At 41.5% G+C, this 18,276-nt stretch overlaps 1 protein-coding gene across 1 annotated transcript in view; it reads left to right on the forward strand.

Moving 5' to 3' along the window:
- LOC140201364 (synaptojanin-2-like) overlaps positions 1-18,276 on the forward strand; it is a 112,239-nt gene that overhangs the window by 61,132 nt on the left and 32,831 nt on the right. Inside the window, exons 11-15 of the mRNA XM_072265366.1 lie at positions 3,060-3,216; positions 3,346-3,537; positions 8,237-8,321; positions 9,040-9,180; positions 15,480-15,672. Coding sequence (XP_072121467.1) covers positions 3,060-3,216; positions 3,346-3,537; positions 8,237-8,321; positions 9,040-9,180; positions 15,480-15,672 — 768 coding nt within the window. The remainder of the gene's footprint in view (positions 1-3,059; positions 3,217-3,345; positions 3,538-8,236; positions 8,322-9,039; positions 9,181-15,479; positions 15,673-18,276) is intronic.

The following is an 18,276-nucleotide window of genomic DNA, read 5'->3' on the forward strand; positions in this document are numbered from 1 at the left end:
ACAAAGCCAATGTCTAATGCAATTTACTAACTCTTACTGAATGCCAAGCAACAGAACTTTCTTGACCAACCTCCCACGTGGGACCTTATCGAATGCTTCATTTAAAGCAAATGTAAACAACATCCACTGCCTTGCCTTCGCCAACATTCCTGGTAACTTCTTTAAAAAAACACTCTGTAAGGTTTGTTAGACATACCCTACCACGCATAAAGCCAGGTTGACTAACCCTAATCAGTCCCTGCCAATCCAAATATTTATATATCCGCTCCTTTAGAATACCTTGCAATAACTTACCCACTTCCGATGTGCGGTTCTCTGGCCTATAATTACCCATCTTACTTTTAGAGCCTTTCTTAAACAGTGAAGCAACACTAGCTACCCTCCAGTCCTCTGGCACTTCACCCATTGCTGTATTAAATGCCTCTGCTAGGGCCCCTACAATTTCTGCACTAGCTCCCACAGGGTCCGAGGGAAGATCTTCTCAGGCCCTGGGGATTTTTCCACCCTAATTTGCCTCACAACAGTAAGCACTTCCTCATCTGTAATCTGTATATGGTCCATGATCTCACTGCTGATTTGTCTCACTTCTGTAGGCTCTGTGTCTGTCTCCCAAGTAAGTACAGGTGCCATGGTAATAGAACAGTTAGTGCGATGCTATTACAGCTTGGGACATCAGAGTTCAGTTGTGGTGCCCTCTGTATGAAAGTTTGTACGCTCTTCCCATGTGTTTCCTCTGGGTCGAAAGGTGTACCTGCTAGTAGGTTAATTAGCCTTGTAAATTGTCCTATGATTAGGCTAGGGTTAAGTAGAGTGGGTTGCTGGGTGGTGCTGTTTATTAGGCTGGAAGGGCCTTTTCTGCACTGTATCTCTAAATAAAAATAGATAAATAAAATCCCCCATCTCTTTCAGCTCCATGCATAGATGACCACTCTGATCTTCAAAAAGCCAAATCTTGTCCCTTCTATTCTTTTGCTCTTAACATAACTGTAAAAGCCAATGTGATTCTCCTTCATCTTGTCTGCTGGAGCAAACTAATGCCTCTTTAGCCTCCTGATTTCCTCCTTAAGCGTTTTCTTCCACTTCTTGTACTCCTCAAGTACCTTGTTTGTTCCTTCCTGCCTGTACCTGCTGTGTACCTTCTCCTCCTCCTTAACCAGGGCCTAAATATCTCTCGAAAGCTGAGGGTTCCTTGAATGTAAACCTGTTATCCTTGTCATTTATTCTATAAGGAACATACCAACTCTGTACTCTCAAAATTTCACTTTTGAAGACCTCCCACTTATCAAGCAAACTTTGCTTGAAAACAACCTGTCCCAATCCACACTTCCCTTTCTGATGCCATCAAAATTGGCTTTCCTCCAGTTTAAAATCTCAACCCAAGGACCAGATCTATTGTTCTCCACCATATCTTGAAACTAATGTCTTTATGATCACTGGAGCAAAGTGTTCCCTTCCACCACCTCTGTCTCATTCCCTAATGGAAGACTATTATTGTACTCTCTCTACTTGCGACCTCTTTGTATTGTTTAAAAAAATTTTCCTGAACACATTTGACAATCTATATCCTACACAACACTTTCTCAGTATAGGAATCTCAATCAATACATGGAAAATTAATATCACTTATTACCACAACCTTATGTTTCTTGTAACAGTCTGCAATCTCTCTACAAATTAGCTTCTATAATATTATCCCTTTAACTTGATCGTTCCTCAGTTCTACACATATAGCCTCGGTAGTAGATGAGCTCCCCAGTCTGTCCTGTCTGAGCACTGCCGTGATATTTTCCCTGATTAGTAATGCCATCCTTCCCCTTTGAGATCATTCAAAGTCAAAGTCTGTCCTGTTTATGGCAGTTGCTGTGGCATGAAGCGACTGAGAGTACGAGACTCCCTCCCGGATAGAACACCAGTCTATCGTGAGGTTAACCCCCAGCATTTGCCGGTACCCATTTTCAGCTGGGTGGACTGGAGCAGTGTTTGGTTAAGTGCCTTGCTCAAAGACACAACACACTGCCTTTCATTAAAGTAATCATTAAAGTAATGATCATCAAAGTAATACAATTCATGAAGGAAAATATCCAAGATACAGGAGCATTAGCAAGTAAAAAGATGACGCTGAACTATCTAAGCATGTGACTGAAAGGAATGGTTCTGTGATTAGGGCTGACTATGTGGTTACTTGAATAAATGTGGCAGAGTTTTCTCAGTTTGGAAAATTGAGGATTTTGCAGAACTCTCTGGACCATATATGCTTTTCCTATGCTTAAATCTGGTTCTTCAGTTGAATGGGTGATTTGCCTAGTTTTTTTTGGAGCAACTGACTTGGCAAATAGATTTCATCCCGTTGCAGTTTGTACAGAGTATTGGTGAGACCACAGTTTTAATACTGTATGCAGTTCTAGGTGCTGCACTATAGGAAAGATTAAGCTACAGAGGGTACAGAAAAGATTCAGAAGGATATTGTTTGAATTGGTGGAGTTGAATTATGAGGAGAGCTTACATAAACTGAGTCTGTTTTTCTTGGAGTGAAAGAGATTGTGAAGTGACATGATCGAGGTACAGTATAATAAATTATGGAAGGCACAGATAGGATAGGTAGTCAGAGTTTGCAGGTATGGGTGTTTAAAACTAGAGACAATAGGCTTAAGATGAGAGGGAGGAGGCTGAAAGGAGAGGTAAAATGTTCACCGAGTGGATGGTGTTTGAGATCAGCCTGAAATGAGGTGATGGGGGCTGGAACAATTAAAGGCACTTAAATGAGCAGGGCAGGGAAGGTGATGGAATTAATACGGGAAAGTGGGATTACACATGATGGTTGGCAAAGATGGCATGTTTCTGTGACTCTCTGACCTGAAGGCAAATTGTGAACCAGATGGGTTCTTATAACAGTATGGCTTTCACACTCAGAAAAACAACTTATGCAAGATTATTTAATTGACTGAAGTGAAAGAAACCAGCTGCAATGATGAGGAAAAAATACTTGTCTCCAGATTAATACTTCGTGCTTATATCCCCCAGCTTTTGCCTCCATTAATAAACTATTTGTGTTTGTCAAGGTAAAGGATGGAGCACGTTCTGTGTCTAGAACGATCCAAGCTAATTTCTTTGATGGAGCTAAACAGGAAGCCATTGATTTGCTTCTTAGGGGGAACTTCTACAGTGAAGATTATGCAGAGAAGGCGAGGATTCTTATGGAAAGCAGTGCACTTGTCAGTAAGTAACCAGCTTCATGACAGGTTCAGAGACTCAAAGTATTAATGTTTCAGTTTTCATCCATGATGTCTTGTGCTTTTTAAAGAAGTCAGTGATGTAAAATAATTTATTATTTTTACTGTCCAATAGCTCCGCCTGCAATTTTAAAAGCAATGTGTGAACGCCACATGGAATATACAAATTTCAACCGTGCTCGCATCAGCGTAGGCTCATGGAATATAAATGGTGGTAAGCAATTCAAAAGCAAGATGCTCAGTGTTGTGGATCTCACTAGCTGGTTACTTGATGGACTCCAACACTGTAAAGAAGCTAACTTCCGAGGTATGCCTCTAAATCTTGCTTTTCAAGCTTATCGTTAGATGAGTATGTTTAAATAATATAAGCATTTCACTCAGAGTTAAAATAGCTTTATTGGTTAAATCATTTTTGTGGGTGAAGCCATTAACGTTTTGAATTCTGTTCTCATTTCTGTATTTTCACTGGCCTCCAAGGAAATATGGATAACTGAAATGTGTTCTTTAATTAGTGGGCAACAACCTATCCTGTATTTTGCTGTGTTTTTTGTACTTCTGCTATAGTGTTGTACTCCTAGGAAACCTCACATAGTGGAAAATAGCATTATAAACAAAACTGTCAATAGGAAAAGGGTCCTTCAGACTCCAAAGTTTCAGACTGGCAACTACAAAGTTATTTTACCTGCAGGATTTTCAAAAATAATGTTGTTATAACTTATTGGGCCCATGTAATATAAATAGTGTTCTCAAGTTCATCAATCACACTTTATCAAATTTATGTGATGGAAACACCTTGGAGCAGAACTGTCTGTACTATTCAAATGTGTCACAGGTGACAGTGTCCCTTTGTAAAAAGGATTAGCTTTATCTGTTACATGTACATCAAAGCATACAGTAAAATGTGTATTGTGTCTAAGACCTACACAGTCGGAAGACTGTGTGGGAGGCCGCCACAAGTGTCACCATGCTTCTGGTGCCAATGTAGCATGCCCACAACTTACTGACCCTAACCCGTGGGGAGAAACCAGAGCACCCAGAAGAAACGCACATGGTAACGGGAAGAGTGTACAGACTCCTTAGAAACAGAAGCAGGAATTGAACCCTGATCAGTGATCACTGACACTATACAGAATTGCACGAACTGCTAGATTACTATGCCACCCCAATATTTTGCATGTATTTGAAAACTTAAAAAAAAAGGAACAAATGTGAGAAATGGTCATCAGGGAGTTTTGTGGAAAGGGAAGCAATGTTATGTTTCACTTTTTTACCTTTCATCAGAATTTAGTCATCAGAAACAGGAAAAAAAGCGAATGGAGAAAATAAAGAACAAAAATGTTAAAGGCAAGAATGATCTAATATTAAATAATGATGAAGACAAAACAGAGTAAGCAGAGAAGCAATAGCAATAGGGAAATAAAAAGCTCATGTACCAACTGTTGCCTCAACTTGGACCAGCAGGTATCCCCATCGAAAGTACTTGCTCACACCCGCTCTGTGCCTCTCACCCTCTGATTGGAACCTTGGAGGAAGGAGGCCATAGAAGAAGAGTTGGGATGAATATTGAGTATTGAAAATGAAGCTCACTATTGTTACTTGTAGACTAATATGAACGAAGGGTTCAGTTTTGTCCTTTAAAGATTTTGATACGCAATCTCCCTACCATTTTGATAAAGCCTTTTGACTTGTGGATCTTATTTCCTTCCCGTGGGGCATGTGAAAGGCAAGACAAATAAGTCAGTCTTTGGTAATTGTTTAATGTTCACTTCAAAGGACACTGCCAGTGTCATAGCTAAATGGTGGTACAAAGGAAATGCATTTAACAAATACAAGCAATTTTCAATGGATGAGACAAAAGAAAAATAATGCAGTTGGTTGACTTGGTTGCAGGGGTGGGGGTGATGTTGGAAGCAGTTGTGGAATTTTCAGAGGCAGGGTACCATGGTCCAGTCCACTCAGAAAGGTGTGAGAGGACTTGGAGATGTTACTGTGCAGTAAAAGAGAGGGTTGTGGAGAATGAAGTAGGTTGATGTTTTATGTTTGAGCTTCCAAATGATAATGGACACTGTGTTATTTTCTCACTAGACATGTCAGCAGAAATGAAGGCCTCTACATTAAAGACCAGTGGCTGAACAAGTCAGCCATTGGCTCAGGACCATTGAATGAAATTAAAACATTACAAATCTGAAAGGAAATTGAAAGTGATATAAAAACTTGGCAAACTAGGCAGCATCTATGAACCAAGAAACAGGGTTAAACTTTCAATGAGATGACGTTTTGTTAAAACTCAGAAAAAGTGAAGGTGAGGTACATTTTAATTTGCACATACGGAGGGAGAATGTGGTGATTAGTAGGTCTGTAATTGGATAGAAAGCAGGAAAGATAAAATAACTGAATTGATAATATGGCATTATAAATTAAATAACCAAGGTTACTTCATTGAGTTGTGTAAAAACATGAATAAAGCCTAACATCAGAAAAGGGGACATTAAGGAAAACCTGTATGTTTTGAAAGATGATAGAAGACTGCTGATCTGATACAATTGAATTCTGTGCTGAATACAGAATCGTGAACTCTACTGCAGCATATTGAATTTCAAGAAGTTTGAGGGAATCATTGCTTTTCAGGAACAGTGTGTCTGGAATACATGACACAGAGATGTGAGAAGGTGGAATGGCAAGTGCTGCAGTTTCTGCAGAAGCAGATGTAGCTGAAAATGGAGCCTTTACAGTAATAACTCTTCTTCAGACTGGAGGCAAGGTTCTGGATACCTTCCCAATATTTTTATGTGGGGCCACTATTTAATTAACAAAAGTGACCTGTGCTCATGAATAGTTAGAAAACTTTGCAAATGACCTAAAACTTGGAAATCCTGTAAAATCTCACCAGCAGGTTATTGGAGTAGAGAAATGGAGGCAGATGACAGATGAAAGTTACCAAAAGCGTGTCAGATGAATAATTTTAAAGGGAAATTAACCAGTGTTACATTTGGGAAGGTTTTGTCAGTCAATGTGATGTCATTGACAGGGCTGGTAATCATTGTCTGCTTGTAATTTTCTGTAATTACTCCGTGAACTAAGTTGTTTGTTAAGTCACATCAACCACATTGATGTGCCTGTTCTCACCTGGAGGCCAGACCAGATAACTGACAAGATTTCCTTCCTCACATGGCATTGTGATCCAGATGAGCTTGGACAACAGTTTGCTAGTTTCACACTAATTAATAGGCTTTTTAATCATTATATTTTAAATTGTATATGTAAATATATTTGTCCTGGTACAATTTAAATGGTTTTCACTGTGCTGTAATGTGTTGTGATTACTTCTATATGTTACTGTGAAACAGTGCAGCTTGGAGAAGGCATTGCTGTTGGTTTACATGTACCAAGATGCAATGAAAGCATAAGCCTAGTCTTGCATACTGTTCATACAGATCAAATCATTACACAGTGCATTGAGCTAGAATAAAGTAAAACAAAATAAAGTTAAGTTTAAGGGGAACATGAGGGGAAACTTCTTCACTCAGAGGGTCGTGAGAGTGTGGAAAAAGCTGCCAGCACAAGTGGTGCATGTAAGTTTGGATAGGTACATTAATGGCTAGGGACATGGAGGTCTTGGTCCCGGTGCAGGTCATTGGGAGTAGGCAGTTTAAGTGGTCTGATGGACAGAATGGGAAGAAAGGCCCGTTTCTGTGCTGTACTTTGCTATGACTCTAATATGGCCAACGTACTGTGCAGGAATGCCTCCGGATGTTCAAAAGGTATGGGGGAAAGGTAAAAGTTGTTGGGCAGTAGTATTGCTATCAGTGAATAATTTCACAGTTACAGAAAGGGAGGATGTTGTGGAGGGATCATCGACTGAGTCAGTGTGGGTGCAAGTCAGAAACAGGAAGGGAGCAATCACTTTTGGGAGTATTCTACATACCCCATCAGTAGCAGGAGAGGTGTAGACGATAGGAGGCATAGATAGAGTGGATAACCACCCCTTTGTTCCAACAATAGAAATAGCTAATACAAAGGGGGCATAATTTTAAGGTGATTAGAGGAAAATATAGGGAGAATGTTAGAGGTAGACATTTTACTGAGAGTGGTGGCTGCATGGAGCACACTGCCAGGGTGGTGATAGAGGCTATTAAGAATGTTTAAGTGACTGAAGGAGGAACATGGATGGAAGGGTTAGATTGATTTTGGATTAGTTAAAAGATGGGCACAACTTTGTGAGCTGAAGAGCCTGTGTTGTGCTGTTCTGTGTTCTAATGTCAATGCAGAATATTGTCAATTCAACAGTAAATGGGATTCTGAGTGGTGCAGCTACTCAAACATAAGAAATAGAAGTAGAAATAGGATGTACCATCTTTCAACCCTCCGGTTTACTTTCCCACACAGTGCTCAAAGTCTTCTATTCTTTTGGTATCCAATAATTTATTGGTCATTGTTACACTGATGAGATGCTTTTGGAAGATCATTGAACCAATTCAAGCACTGCATCCATGTGCCAGGAGTTTTGCCACTTTGCGAACGTTCTCCCCTGCACGAGCATCAGGTACCTGGTCTGTTTCCAACCAACTGTCCATCATTCCTGGTCACCAAAAACACGAGGAGGAGAGTGGAAATTCCTTTATTCTGTGTCTCCTGAATCGATGGAGCACACCTGAGAACATCGGGGGATATTCCCTCTGGCTTTTAGCAATGAACCTCACTCTGTACTCCGCCGAAATCATACTTTTTATTCCACGGGCAGTGCTGGAATACTGGCGGCAACAACAGCGACAATATCTGCGCTTCAATGAACAATGGCTGTTTCATTACCCACCCAGGTTTCTGAGGGTAGTAAGTTAAACTACTGTTGCTTCAAACAAGATCTGGATTTAAAATGACAAAAGATCTATTAAGCTTTAGACTGATCGAAAACAAAGGAAAACAAATCATTTTTGCTGCCAGGTGTCAGAATCATGATTACTATGATTCTTTAACTCTTTATTTTGTCCTTTATGCTCTCCACATAGATAATGAGAACTGCCCACCAGATATTTTTGCAATTGGATTTCAGGAAATGGTGGAGCTCAATGCTGGAAACATTGTTAGTGCAAGGTGAGTAAATCTAATCTAATGCTTTCTTGTTGCAATAACCAAGTCTTCAAAGTATTGTTTGATATTTTGTATTTTTATTTAGAGATACAGCATGGTAACAAGCCCATGCAGCCCAATTACATCCATGTGACCAACTAACCTACTAACCCAAATGTTCAGTAATGTGGAAGGAAAGTAGAACACAGAGAGAAAACCCGCACGGTCACAGGGAGAAAGTTCAAACTCCTTACAGACAATGGTGGATCGGAACCTGGGATCACTGGCTCTGTAATAGCATTACACAAATTATTGTGTTGTTCCTCTTGGCAGATGGTTAATGGTTTCTTCTTTTGTTATTATGTTATTGCCGTCATAATACTTCAGAATTGGGTCAAATTTACATATGGAAGTTCTCTATATTGGAGCCACTGCCAAGTGTAAGCTATTGATCAAGTGCTACTTTATTAACGTTTGCATCCTGTTTCTGCGTCAAAAAAGAAAATTAATTTTCCATTCTAATTATAACAGTAATTTAATTCAATTTGCAATGTGAATTGAAAAATGTCAAGTGGGAAGTCTAATTTGAACTTAAAATAATTTTATTCAGATTAGATTTATTTAGACTATATATTATTTCCCATATACGTGAATGCCTTGGCCACAATTGCAAAATTCCATGCTGTGCAAAATATTGAGAAGTATTGCGTTGTTTTCTTATGCTTTGCTTCTTTTGTTGCAGCACAACAAACAGGAAAATGTGGTCAGAACAACTTCAGAAGGCAATCTCCAGAACACACAAGTACATCATGCTGTCTTCAGGGCAACTTGTGGGTGTCTGTCTGTTTATTTTTGTACGACTCCACCATGTGCCCTATATTAGGTTAGCAGTTACTGTTTAAACAAATTTAATTACATGAAATTGCATTAAGCTAAGCAGATTGTCTTTTTAACTCTCCTGAAGTGAGTTCAGTTTCTACTTCTACCCTTTTGCTCTACCCACTGAATTTAATATCTTGATCAATTCTACTTGAACTGCTAAACTTTTCTGTTTTCGTTTCACTCGAAGACCACACACTAACAAAGAATTTCACAAAGCGAATGTCAGATTTTTAAAATTCCCTGTAATAACCTCTCCCCTTTACTCTACTTTTTCTTTCATATGGTCTTAGGCCCAACTGCTTTCATCTGTAATCAATAGCATTTACTTCATTATGGCTTTTCACCAGTGATTCTCATTTCTGATTCACTTTTGTAGATCTGTAATGCATTTACCAAGTAATGATCATTGCCACAATTACCAGATATCTGACAAACAATATTTTAATGTGATATATTTATTCACTATTTAGCATGAACTCACTCATACAAAGACTCTAAGAGCAGGTCAGAGACTGGGCACTTTGAAGCAAAGGGCCCACAAAGCTTTTGCTGTATTACAAGGTGAAAATTAGGTTTGTGGTGGGATACTGCTCACTGTAGGAGCGATGGCCTTGAGGAAGCCTGTCAACCATCAGCAGAAAGAAGTCAGCTTTATCAGTCCACAATCACCTGGGCACATTTGATCAGGATCTTGCAATTCCCTCCCAAATAACACTGGGGCCTCCCTACTACATTGAAAGAAATGAGGAAGAATTTCTTCTCTTACAAGCTCACAAATGGTCAAAATTATCTATTCCAGCTATAGAGACCAAACCATGAGTAATGGAGGGAAGTTGAGGGTTTTAAACAGCGATCAACAAAAGTGGATCTGAGGACAAGGTCCGCGACAGAGCTCACTGAATGGCTAGATCTCACTGGAGGTTTGGAAGTTGACAAGATGGCGGCACACATGGTCACAGTGGTCACTTCAGCTCCAATCACTGGTGACATTTCTTGTCCTGTTCACCTTTTCTATGATCGAAAAGCACTGCTGATCATAAAGAACATCAAAAGTCTGCCTCACTAGTGAGCGGGATAATGAATGCGCTCTGTAGTTATGTTCTAACGCGTGTTGCAGGCTCAGGCTCTATGCAGCAGCCTACTGCAGCTACTCGGGGATGCGGCAGTCAGAAGTGGCGCTCGAGAACGCAGAAGTGTGGTAAATGTGCTGATATATGAATGAGATCCCTGCGGGTCCACACTCGCGCTCCAGGACCCCATCCGTCCAGAAGGCCAAGCCTCCTTTCGGGTGGACAGAAATGCTGCGATCTCTGCCAAGACCACCGAGGATGTCTGTGTTTCTATGCCAATAAGAACTGGTGTGTGAACGCCTTGGTAGTAACAGCTCACTGCTCACTGCCATTAGAGTTTTAATGGTGAAGTACAGGCTCTTCTACTTACCGAGGGAGTTCACTGCCACTGGGGTTATTGCTGCTGCGTCCCTCCCCCCCCCCCCCCCCCCACCTCCCGTGCTAGTGCTGGGAAGGGCTTCAGGAGCTCCACGGCACCGTCCACAACCTCAAGGCCACTCACCCCGATGGTGTCTTCATTGTTGCTGATGACTTCAATCATGCCAACTTAAAAACAGTCGTACCAGCATGTCAACTTCACAACCAGAGGAGAAAATGTATTAGACATGGTTTATACCAACGTTTGTGGATTCCACACAGCTGTCCCCTGGCCTCACCTTTGAAACTCAGACCGTATCTTGTTAATCCTGACATGCAGGCGACTGATTAAATGAGTCGAACCAGCTCACAGGGAGATCAGGACCTGGCTAGAAGGAGCCACCTCAGCACTGAAGGACTGTTTTGAAAACACTGACTGGAGCATATTCATGGAGGCAGCTACCTACAGTCATCACATCATTGATGAATATGCAGGATCGGTGACTGGCTACATAGGGAAATGGATTAAGGACCTTACCATGATTAAATACTACATTGCTAGGGCTGACTGCAGAGGTTTGTGTACTGCTTTCAGATCAGGGAATGGGACAACTCTAAAGTCAGCAAGAACCATGCTGTCCTGTGCAATTAGTAAGGCAAAGCTTGAGTACTCACAGAAAATTCCCGGGCACCCGTTGTGACAGCAGCACATGTAACAAGGTATGGAAACCATAACTGATAACAAGTCCAGTCTGAACATCAACGATAGAGATACCTCCCTTCCTGATGGGCTGAATGTCTTCTGTGCGTGATTTGACCACGTTGATATGACTTGGAGGAAAGCCCCTCTCTTCTTGAGGAACAGGCACTCTGACTGTCCGCAGCTGAGCTGAGGGAGATCCTAGCCAGGAGAAACTTGCGCAAGATGTGAAACCAGGCAACATGCTGCTCAGATGCTGAGGGACTGTGTGGCCCAGCAAACAGAAGTCTGAACGAACATGTTTAATATCTCTTTGAAACAGTCCACAGTCCCTGTAGGCGTCAAGGCAATCACCATTATTCTGATGCATAAAAGAGCCATGGTAGCTGGCCTAACAGTGGCACAGACTTCAACAATTGTGAAGTACTTTGAGCAGGTAGTAATGGATCATATAGAATCCCAGCTTCCAGTTACATTGGGCCCTGTCCAGTTCACCTACTGCTCCAGCCAGTCCACTAACAGTGCCATAGCCTCAGCCCTCCACTACGTCCTGCCCACCTGGAAAACGATCAAGATTATGTTCATTAACTTCAGTTCACCATTTAATTCAATTATCCCTCAAGAGGCTGGTGGGTAAACTGTCCTTGTTGGGACTCAACACACCTCTCAGTAACTGGATCTTGGGTTTCTTAAGTCCAAGTTAGCAACAAATCTCAAGCTCCAGTACGCTGAGCTTGCTGCCTCCCCAGGACTGTATGCTTAGTCCACTGCTGTTCATGCTGCTGACTTGTGACTGCATGGCCAGTTCCAGCTCTAACTGCACTGATAATACAACGGTGGTTGGCCTCATCAGTCGGCATACAGAGAGGAGGTAGAGAGGCTTGTCAAGTGGTGTGAGAACAACAACCTGAGTCTGAACGTGGACAAGACAAAAGAGATGATTGTGGACTTTGGGAAGGTTCAGGTCAACCAGTCTCCATTACACATCAATGGCTGTTCCATGGAGAGAGTGAAGAGCACGAAGTTCCTTAGTGTGCTGATGGATGATCTGACCTGGAACCACAGCACCATCTCATTAGTCAAGAAGGCACAGTAGCATGTACACTTTCTGAGGATATTGAGGCATGCAAGGCTCCCCGCTCCCATTCTAACAACTTTCTACAGGAGTACCATTGAGAGAGGCTGCATCATCGGTCCGCAAAACCCTGCAGAAGATTGTAAAAACCACCAAGAGGATCATCAGGATCTCCCACCCTCCATTTGTGATATTTACTGGGAGCATTGTAAACAAAGAGCCCAAATATCACCCATCCCGCAACCGCCTTGACTTACTACCATTTGGAAGAAGTTACAGGAGCATCAGAGTGGTGAATCTGTGGAATTCTCTGGCACAGGAAACAGTTGAGGCCGGCTATATTTAAGAGGGAGTTAGATAAGGCCCTTGTGGCTAAAGGGATCAGAGGGTATGGGGGGAAGGCTAGTACAGGGTTCTGAGTTGGATGATCAGCCATGATCATACTGAATGGCAGTGCAGGCTCGAAGGGCCGAACGGCCTACTCCTGCACCTATTTTCTATGTTTCTATCAGGGTTAGAACTGCCAGACTGGGAGACAACTTCTTCCCTCAGTCTGTGAGACCAATGAATATCCCGCTACCACCAAGGTCTCGTCACTAGGACAGCAAGCTATTTACTGTGCTGTTTACTACTTACCTGTGCTGCACACCGCGTGTGTTTTAGGTTCATAAAGAAGTACAGCGCAGATACCGGCCTTTCAGCCCATTTAGTCCATGTCAAATAGAGACACACACACACACACACTGACATGGCAATGAACTTGAACTTGTTAAAGGGGTCCAATGTGATTGCTGGCCTCCGGCTACTGCAATGAAAATATGAGTTGATTTTGGATGTGATACCAATAATCTGTATTTCCATCTGCTCAAACTTACTTGGTGCTGGCGCCTGTTCTTGGCTAATGACAGTGTCTTGAAAAGGTATTCATGCCCCACAACTATATTTACATTTTATTGTTTCATTTTCTAAATTTAAAACATATTGAAGTAGGAATTTTTTAGCTAATCTACAAAACTTTGTGCATCATGTCAAATTGAAAGAAAAATTCCAAAACCTTCAGCAATTTACTAAAAATTAAAAACCAAGTTATGATGCCGAAGAAGTATTTATCCACTTCGTAAGTATTGTGCTAACTTTCCTCAGGTGCAATACTGCATATTACCATACTAACTCACCCAATTGTTGATGCAAAAAATTGGAGGATCATTTGCTTTCATAAGAATAAATACCCCCTCTCTCTGTAAGATCCAACAATATACTATATCTTAAACTGACAAAACCGAAATGAAGACAAAAAGCATTCAAGGCAAGTCAGGGAAATTCAGGGACAAGTCACTGATCATATCTCGGAGCTCAGTGCAGTCCATCGTGAAAAGTGAAAAAAAAAATAGGAAACCACATCCACACTGGCTATGACAGGCCATCACTCTAAACTTAGTCAGCAGAGAAGAATGGCACTTGTAAGAGAGGCTATTGCGACACCAACAGTCACACTGAATGAGCTGCAGAAGTCAGTGGCTGCAACTGGAGATGAAGTTCATGGCTCCACAATCTCTGAGGCTTTGCACAAAAATGCTATTTATGGAAGAGTGGCAAGGAAGAAGCCCTGGCCATATATATTCTTGCCTGTCAAGACTTTGCAAACTGTCACTTAGAAGATAGCGTAAAGATGTGGAAGAAGGTCTTGTGGTCGGAGGAGGCTAAAGTGGAACGTTTTGGCCTCAATACTAAGTGGTACAGGTGATGTAAATCTCATACTGTGCATCAGCCAGGTAACACCATCCCTACTGTAAAGTATGGTGGAGGTAGCATCATGCTATGAGGATGCTTTTCAGCAGCAGGGACTTGAAATCTAGTCAGAATTGATGGGAATCTGAATGCTGCTAAATATAGAGAGACCCTGAAAGAAAACCTGCTAGACTCTACCAGAAGGCTTAAACTGGGGAGTGAGTTTGTCTTTCAGCAGGACAACAACCTAAAACACACTGCCAGAGCAACCACTGAGCGGCTTCAAATGATGAAAATTGATGTCCCAAGTTTCCCAGTCAGGGACCTGCCCTTTAACTGGATCAACATCTCTGACAAGACCTCAAGATTGCTGTCCACCGCCACTCCCCAACTAACCTGGCACAGCTTGAGCAATTTACAAGGAAGAATAGGCAAATCTAGCTCCATCGTGTTGTGCAAATCTAATAGAGACTTATCCGAAAAGACTACGGGCTGTAACAGCTGTGAGAGGTACTGAGCAAAGAGGGATGAACACTTCTGATCTGCTGACATTTCAGGTTTTGAATTTTTAGTTCTTCATGCTTTACAATTTTCCCTTTTTTGGGCTGTACATGATAAAAGGAGCAAGTAAAAATTCTCAGTTAAATTGATTAAAATCCCTGGTTGTAATGCTCATGTATGTGAACAAAGGGTTGGGGGCTGAATACTTTTGCAAGGCACTGTACGTGCCTCTTTGCAGCTTCTGTTCTGCCTTCGCAGAACGTATTGCTGAGCACACCCTCCCTCTGGATGACACAGTTTTATGATGCAAATGACTTCTTATTCTCAGATAACTGTCCTACTTAATTTTAAAGCTCATTTTCAAAGCCCTGATAAAAGTCACATTTACTGATATGGATTTCAGTCTGACTAATCATTTTACATCATTTGGTACATTGCTTTTGAATAGCATGGTAGATCACAATTGGTTCTTTTTGAAAATTGAAGAATCTTGGATACTGGCTCAATGACCAGTTTTGTTGGTTTAGGTTTCTAAAAACAATGCTTTCAAATCAAACCAACAAATGCTGTTTGGTAATTAAATTGTCATCTTTGCAAAACTTAAACTCATGTTTTATGCTTTGTTGAAGTCTGCATCACTGGATTCTGAAATATCCTGGGCAAAGATTTTGAAATGTAAATGTTTGCTCTAGGTACATTTAAAACTGAGGGGGGAAAAAAAGGTTTTCAGCCCTGAGAATTCAAGAAAATGAGAGGGTGGAGTTGGTTAGTTTAAACATCCTGACACAGCAGACTGTTACTTATTAATGTTGTTATTAAAATGGAGAAGTGGGAAGTGCAACACAGGAAATATTTTTCCTTTTTTCCAGAGAAGTTGCAATGGATCGGGTCAAAACTGGGATGGGAGGAAAAACTGGGAATAAAGGAGCTGTGGCTGTTCGTTTACAGTTTTACAGCACCACACTTTGCTTTGTAACTGCACACCTGACAGCAGGACAGTCACAAGTGAAAGAAAGGAATGAAGATTATCGTGAAATCATGCAGAAACTCAGCTTCCCTATGGTATTTATTCATTTACTTATTTTTTACAAACTGACCTTTTGAATAATGTTGGGGTGGACTAGCTTAATGTCTTCAGAGTTCAAAGTAAATGTGTTACCAAAGTCCATGTATATCCACAAGACATAGGAGCAGAATTAGGCCATTCAGCCCATTGAGTCTGCTCCGTCATTCCATCATGGCTAATCCCAGATCCCACTCAACCCCATACACCTGCCTTCTCACCATATCCTTTGATGCCCGGTCCGACTCAACCCCATACACCTGCCTTCTCACCATATCCTTTGATGCCCGGTCCGACCAGGAAATGACCAACTTCTGCCTTAAATATACACACAGACTTGGCCTCCACCGCAGTTTGTGGCAGAGCATTCCACAGATTTACTACTCTCGGGCTAAAAAAAATTCTCCTTACCTCTGTTCTAAAGGGTCGCCCCTCAATTTTGAGGCTGTGCCCTCTAGTTCTGGATACCCCACCACAGGAAACATCCTCTCCACATCCACCCTATCTAGTCCTTTCAACATTTGGTAGGTTTCAATGAGATCCCGCTGCATTCTTCTGAATTCCAGTGAGTACAGGCCCAAAGCTGCCAAACACTCCTCATATGTTAACCCCTTCATTCCCGGAATCATTCTTGTAAACCTCCTCTGATCTCTCTCCAATGACAACACACCCTTTTTTAGATATGGGGCCCAAAGCTGTTAACAGCAGTGCAGCCTGATTAGTGTCTTATAAAGCATCAGCATATCTCCTTACTTTTATATTTTATTCCCCTTAAAACAAATGCCAACATTGCATTTGCCTTCTTTACCGCTGACTCAACCTGTAAGTTAACCTTAGACCATAAGACAAAGGAGCAGAAGTCGGCCATTTGGCCCATCGAGTCTGCTCCGCCATTTTATCATGAGCTGATCCATTCTCCCATTTAGTCCCACTCCCCCGCCTTCTCACCATAACCTTTGATGCCCTGGCTACTCAGATACCTATCAATCTCTGCCTTAAATACACCCAATGACTTGGGCCTCCACTACTGCCTGTGGCAACAAATTCCATAGATTCACCACCCTCTGACTAAAAAAATTTATTCGCATTTCTGTTCTGAATGGGTGCCCTTCAATCCTTAATTCATGCCCTCTCGTACTAGACTCTCCCATCATTGGAAACAACTTTGCTACATCCACTCTGTCCATGCCTTTTAACATTCGAAATGTTTCTATGAGGTCTCCCCTCATTCTTCTAAACTCCAAGGAATACAGTCCAAGAGCGGACAAACGTTCCTCATGTTAACCCTGTCATTCCCGGAATCATTCTAGTGAATCTTCTCTGTACCCTCTCCAACGTCAGCACATCCTTTCTTAAATAAGGAGACCAAAACTGCCCACAGTACTCCAAGTGAGGTCTCACCAGCGCCTTATAGAGCCTCAACATCACATCCCTGCTCCTATACTCTATTCCTCTAGAAATGAATGTCAACATTGCATTTGCCTTCTTCACTACTGACTCAACCTGGAGGTTAACCTTAAGGGTATCCTGTACGAGGACTCCCAAGTCCCGTTGCATCTCAGAACTATGAATTCTCTCCCCATTTAAATAATAGTCTGAAATAACCTTCTGGGAGTCTAGCACGAGGACTCTTAAGTCCCTCTGCACCTCTGATGTTTGAACCTTTTCCCCATTTAGATAATCGTCTGCACTATTATTTATTTTACCAGAATATATTATCATATATTTCCCAACACTGTATTCCATCTGCCACATTTTTGCCCATTCTTCCAATTTGTCTAAGTCGTACTGCAATCATATTGCTTCCTCAGCACTACCTACCCCTCCAGCTGCCTTTGTATCATCCGCAAACTTTGCCACAAAGCCATCAATTCCCTTGTCGAAATATTGACAAACAATGTGAAAAGCAGCGGTCCCAATACTGAACTGACTCCTGAGGAACACACATACAATGTCACCATATACAACCCTGAAATTCATTTTCTTGCAGGCATACTCAACAGATACAATAACCATAACAAAATCAAAGAAAAACTCCAACAGGGCAGGTAACCAGTGTGCAACAAACTACAAATTGTGCAAAAACAAAAGAAAAAAAAAATAATAAATAAGCAATAAATAACGAGAACATGAGATGAAAAGTCCTTGAAAGTGAGTTCTTGGGTTGTGGGAATAGTTCAGTGATGGAGCAGGTGAAGCAGAGTGAAGTTACCCCCTTTGGTTCAAGAGCCTGATGCTTGACGGGCAATAGCTGTTCCTGAACCTGATGGTCTGAGTCTTGAGGTTCCTGTACCACCTTCATGATGCTAGCAGCGAGAAAAGAGTACGACCTGGGTAGTAGATAAATGCTGCTTTCCTGCAAACTCTATGAGCAGATTAAAATTTAGTGCAAACTCTGGAGGTACTGAATTCCCTCATGTTATTTCTTTATTCTCTAGTTGCAACAGCCTGAGTTGGTCAATCCAAAACAGTGACAGTTGCCTATTGCACAAGACTTTGCCATGTACTGAAGTGGAGTTTCAATTAGGATATGACATAAAGATGTTCAGCATTGGGTAAACAAGTAATCTGAAGGAGGAAGGAAACATGGCTAGTACAATCAT

This window comes from Mobula birostris, chromosome 8 (assembly GCF_030028105.1).
Source record: "Mobula birostris isolate sMobBir1 chromosome 8, sMobBir1.hap1, whole genome shotgun sequence".
Lineage (NCBI taxonomy): Eukaryota > Metazoa > Chordata > Chondrichthyes > Myliobatiformes > Myliobatidae > Mobula > Mobula birostris.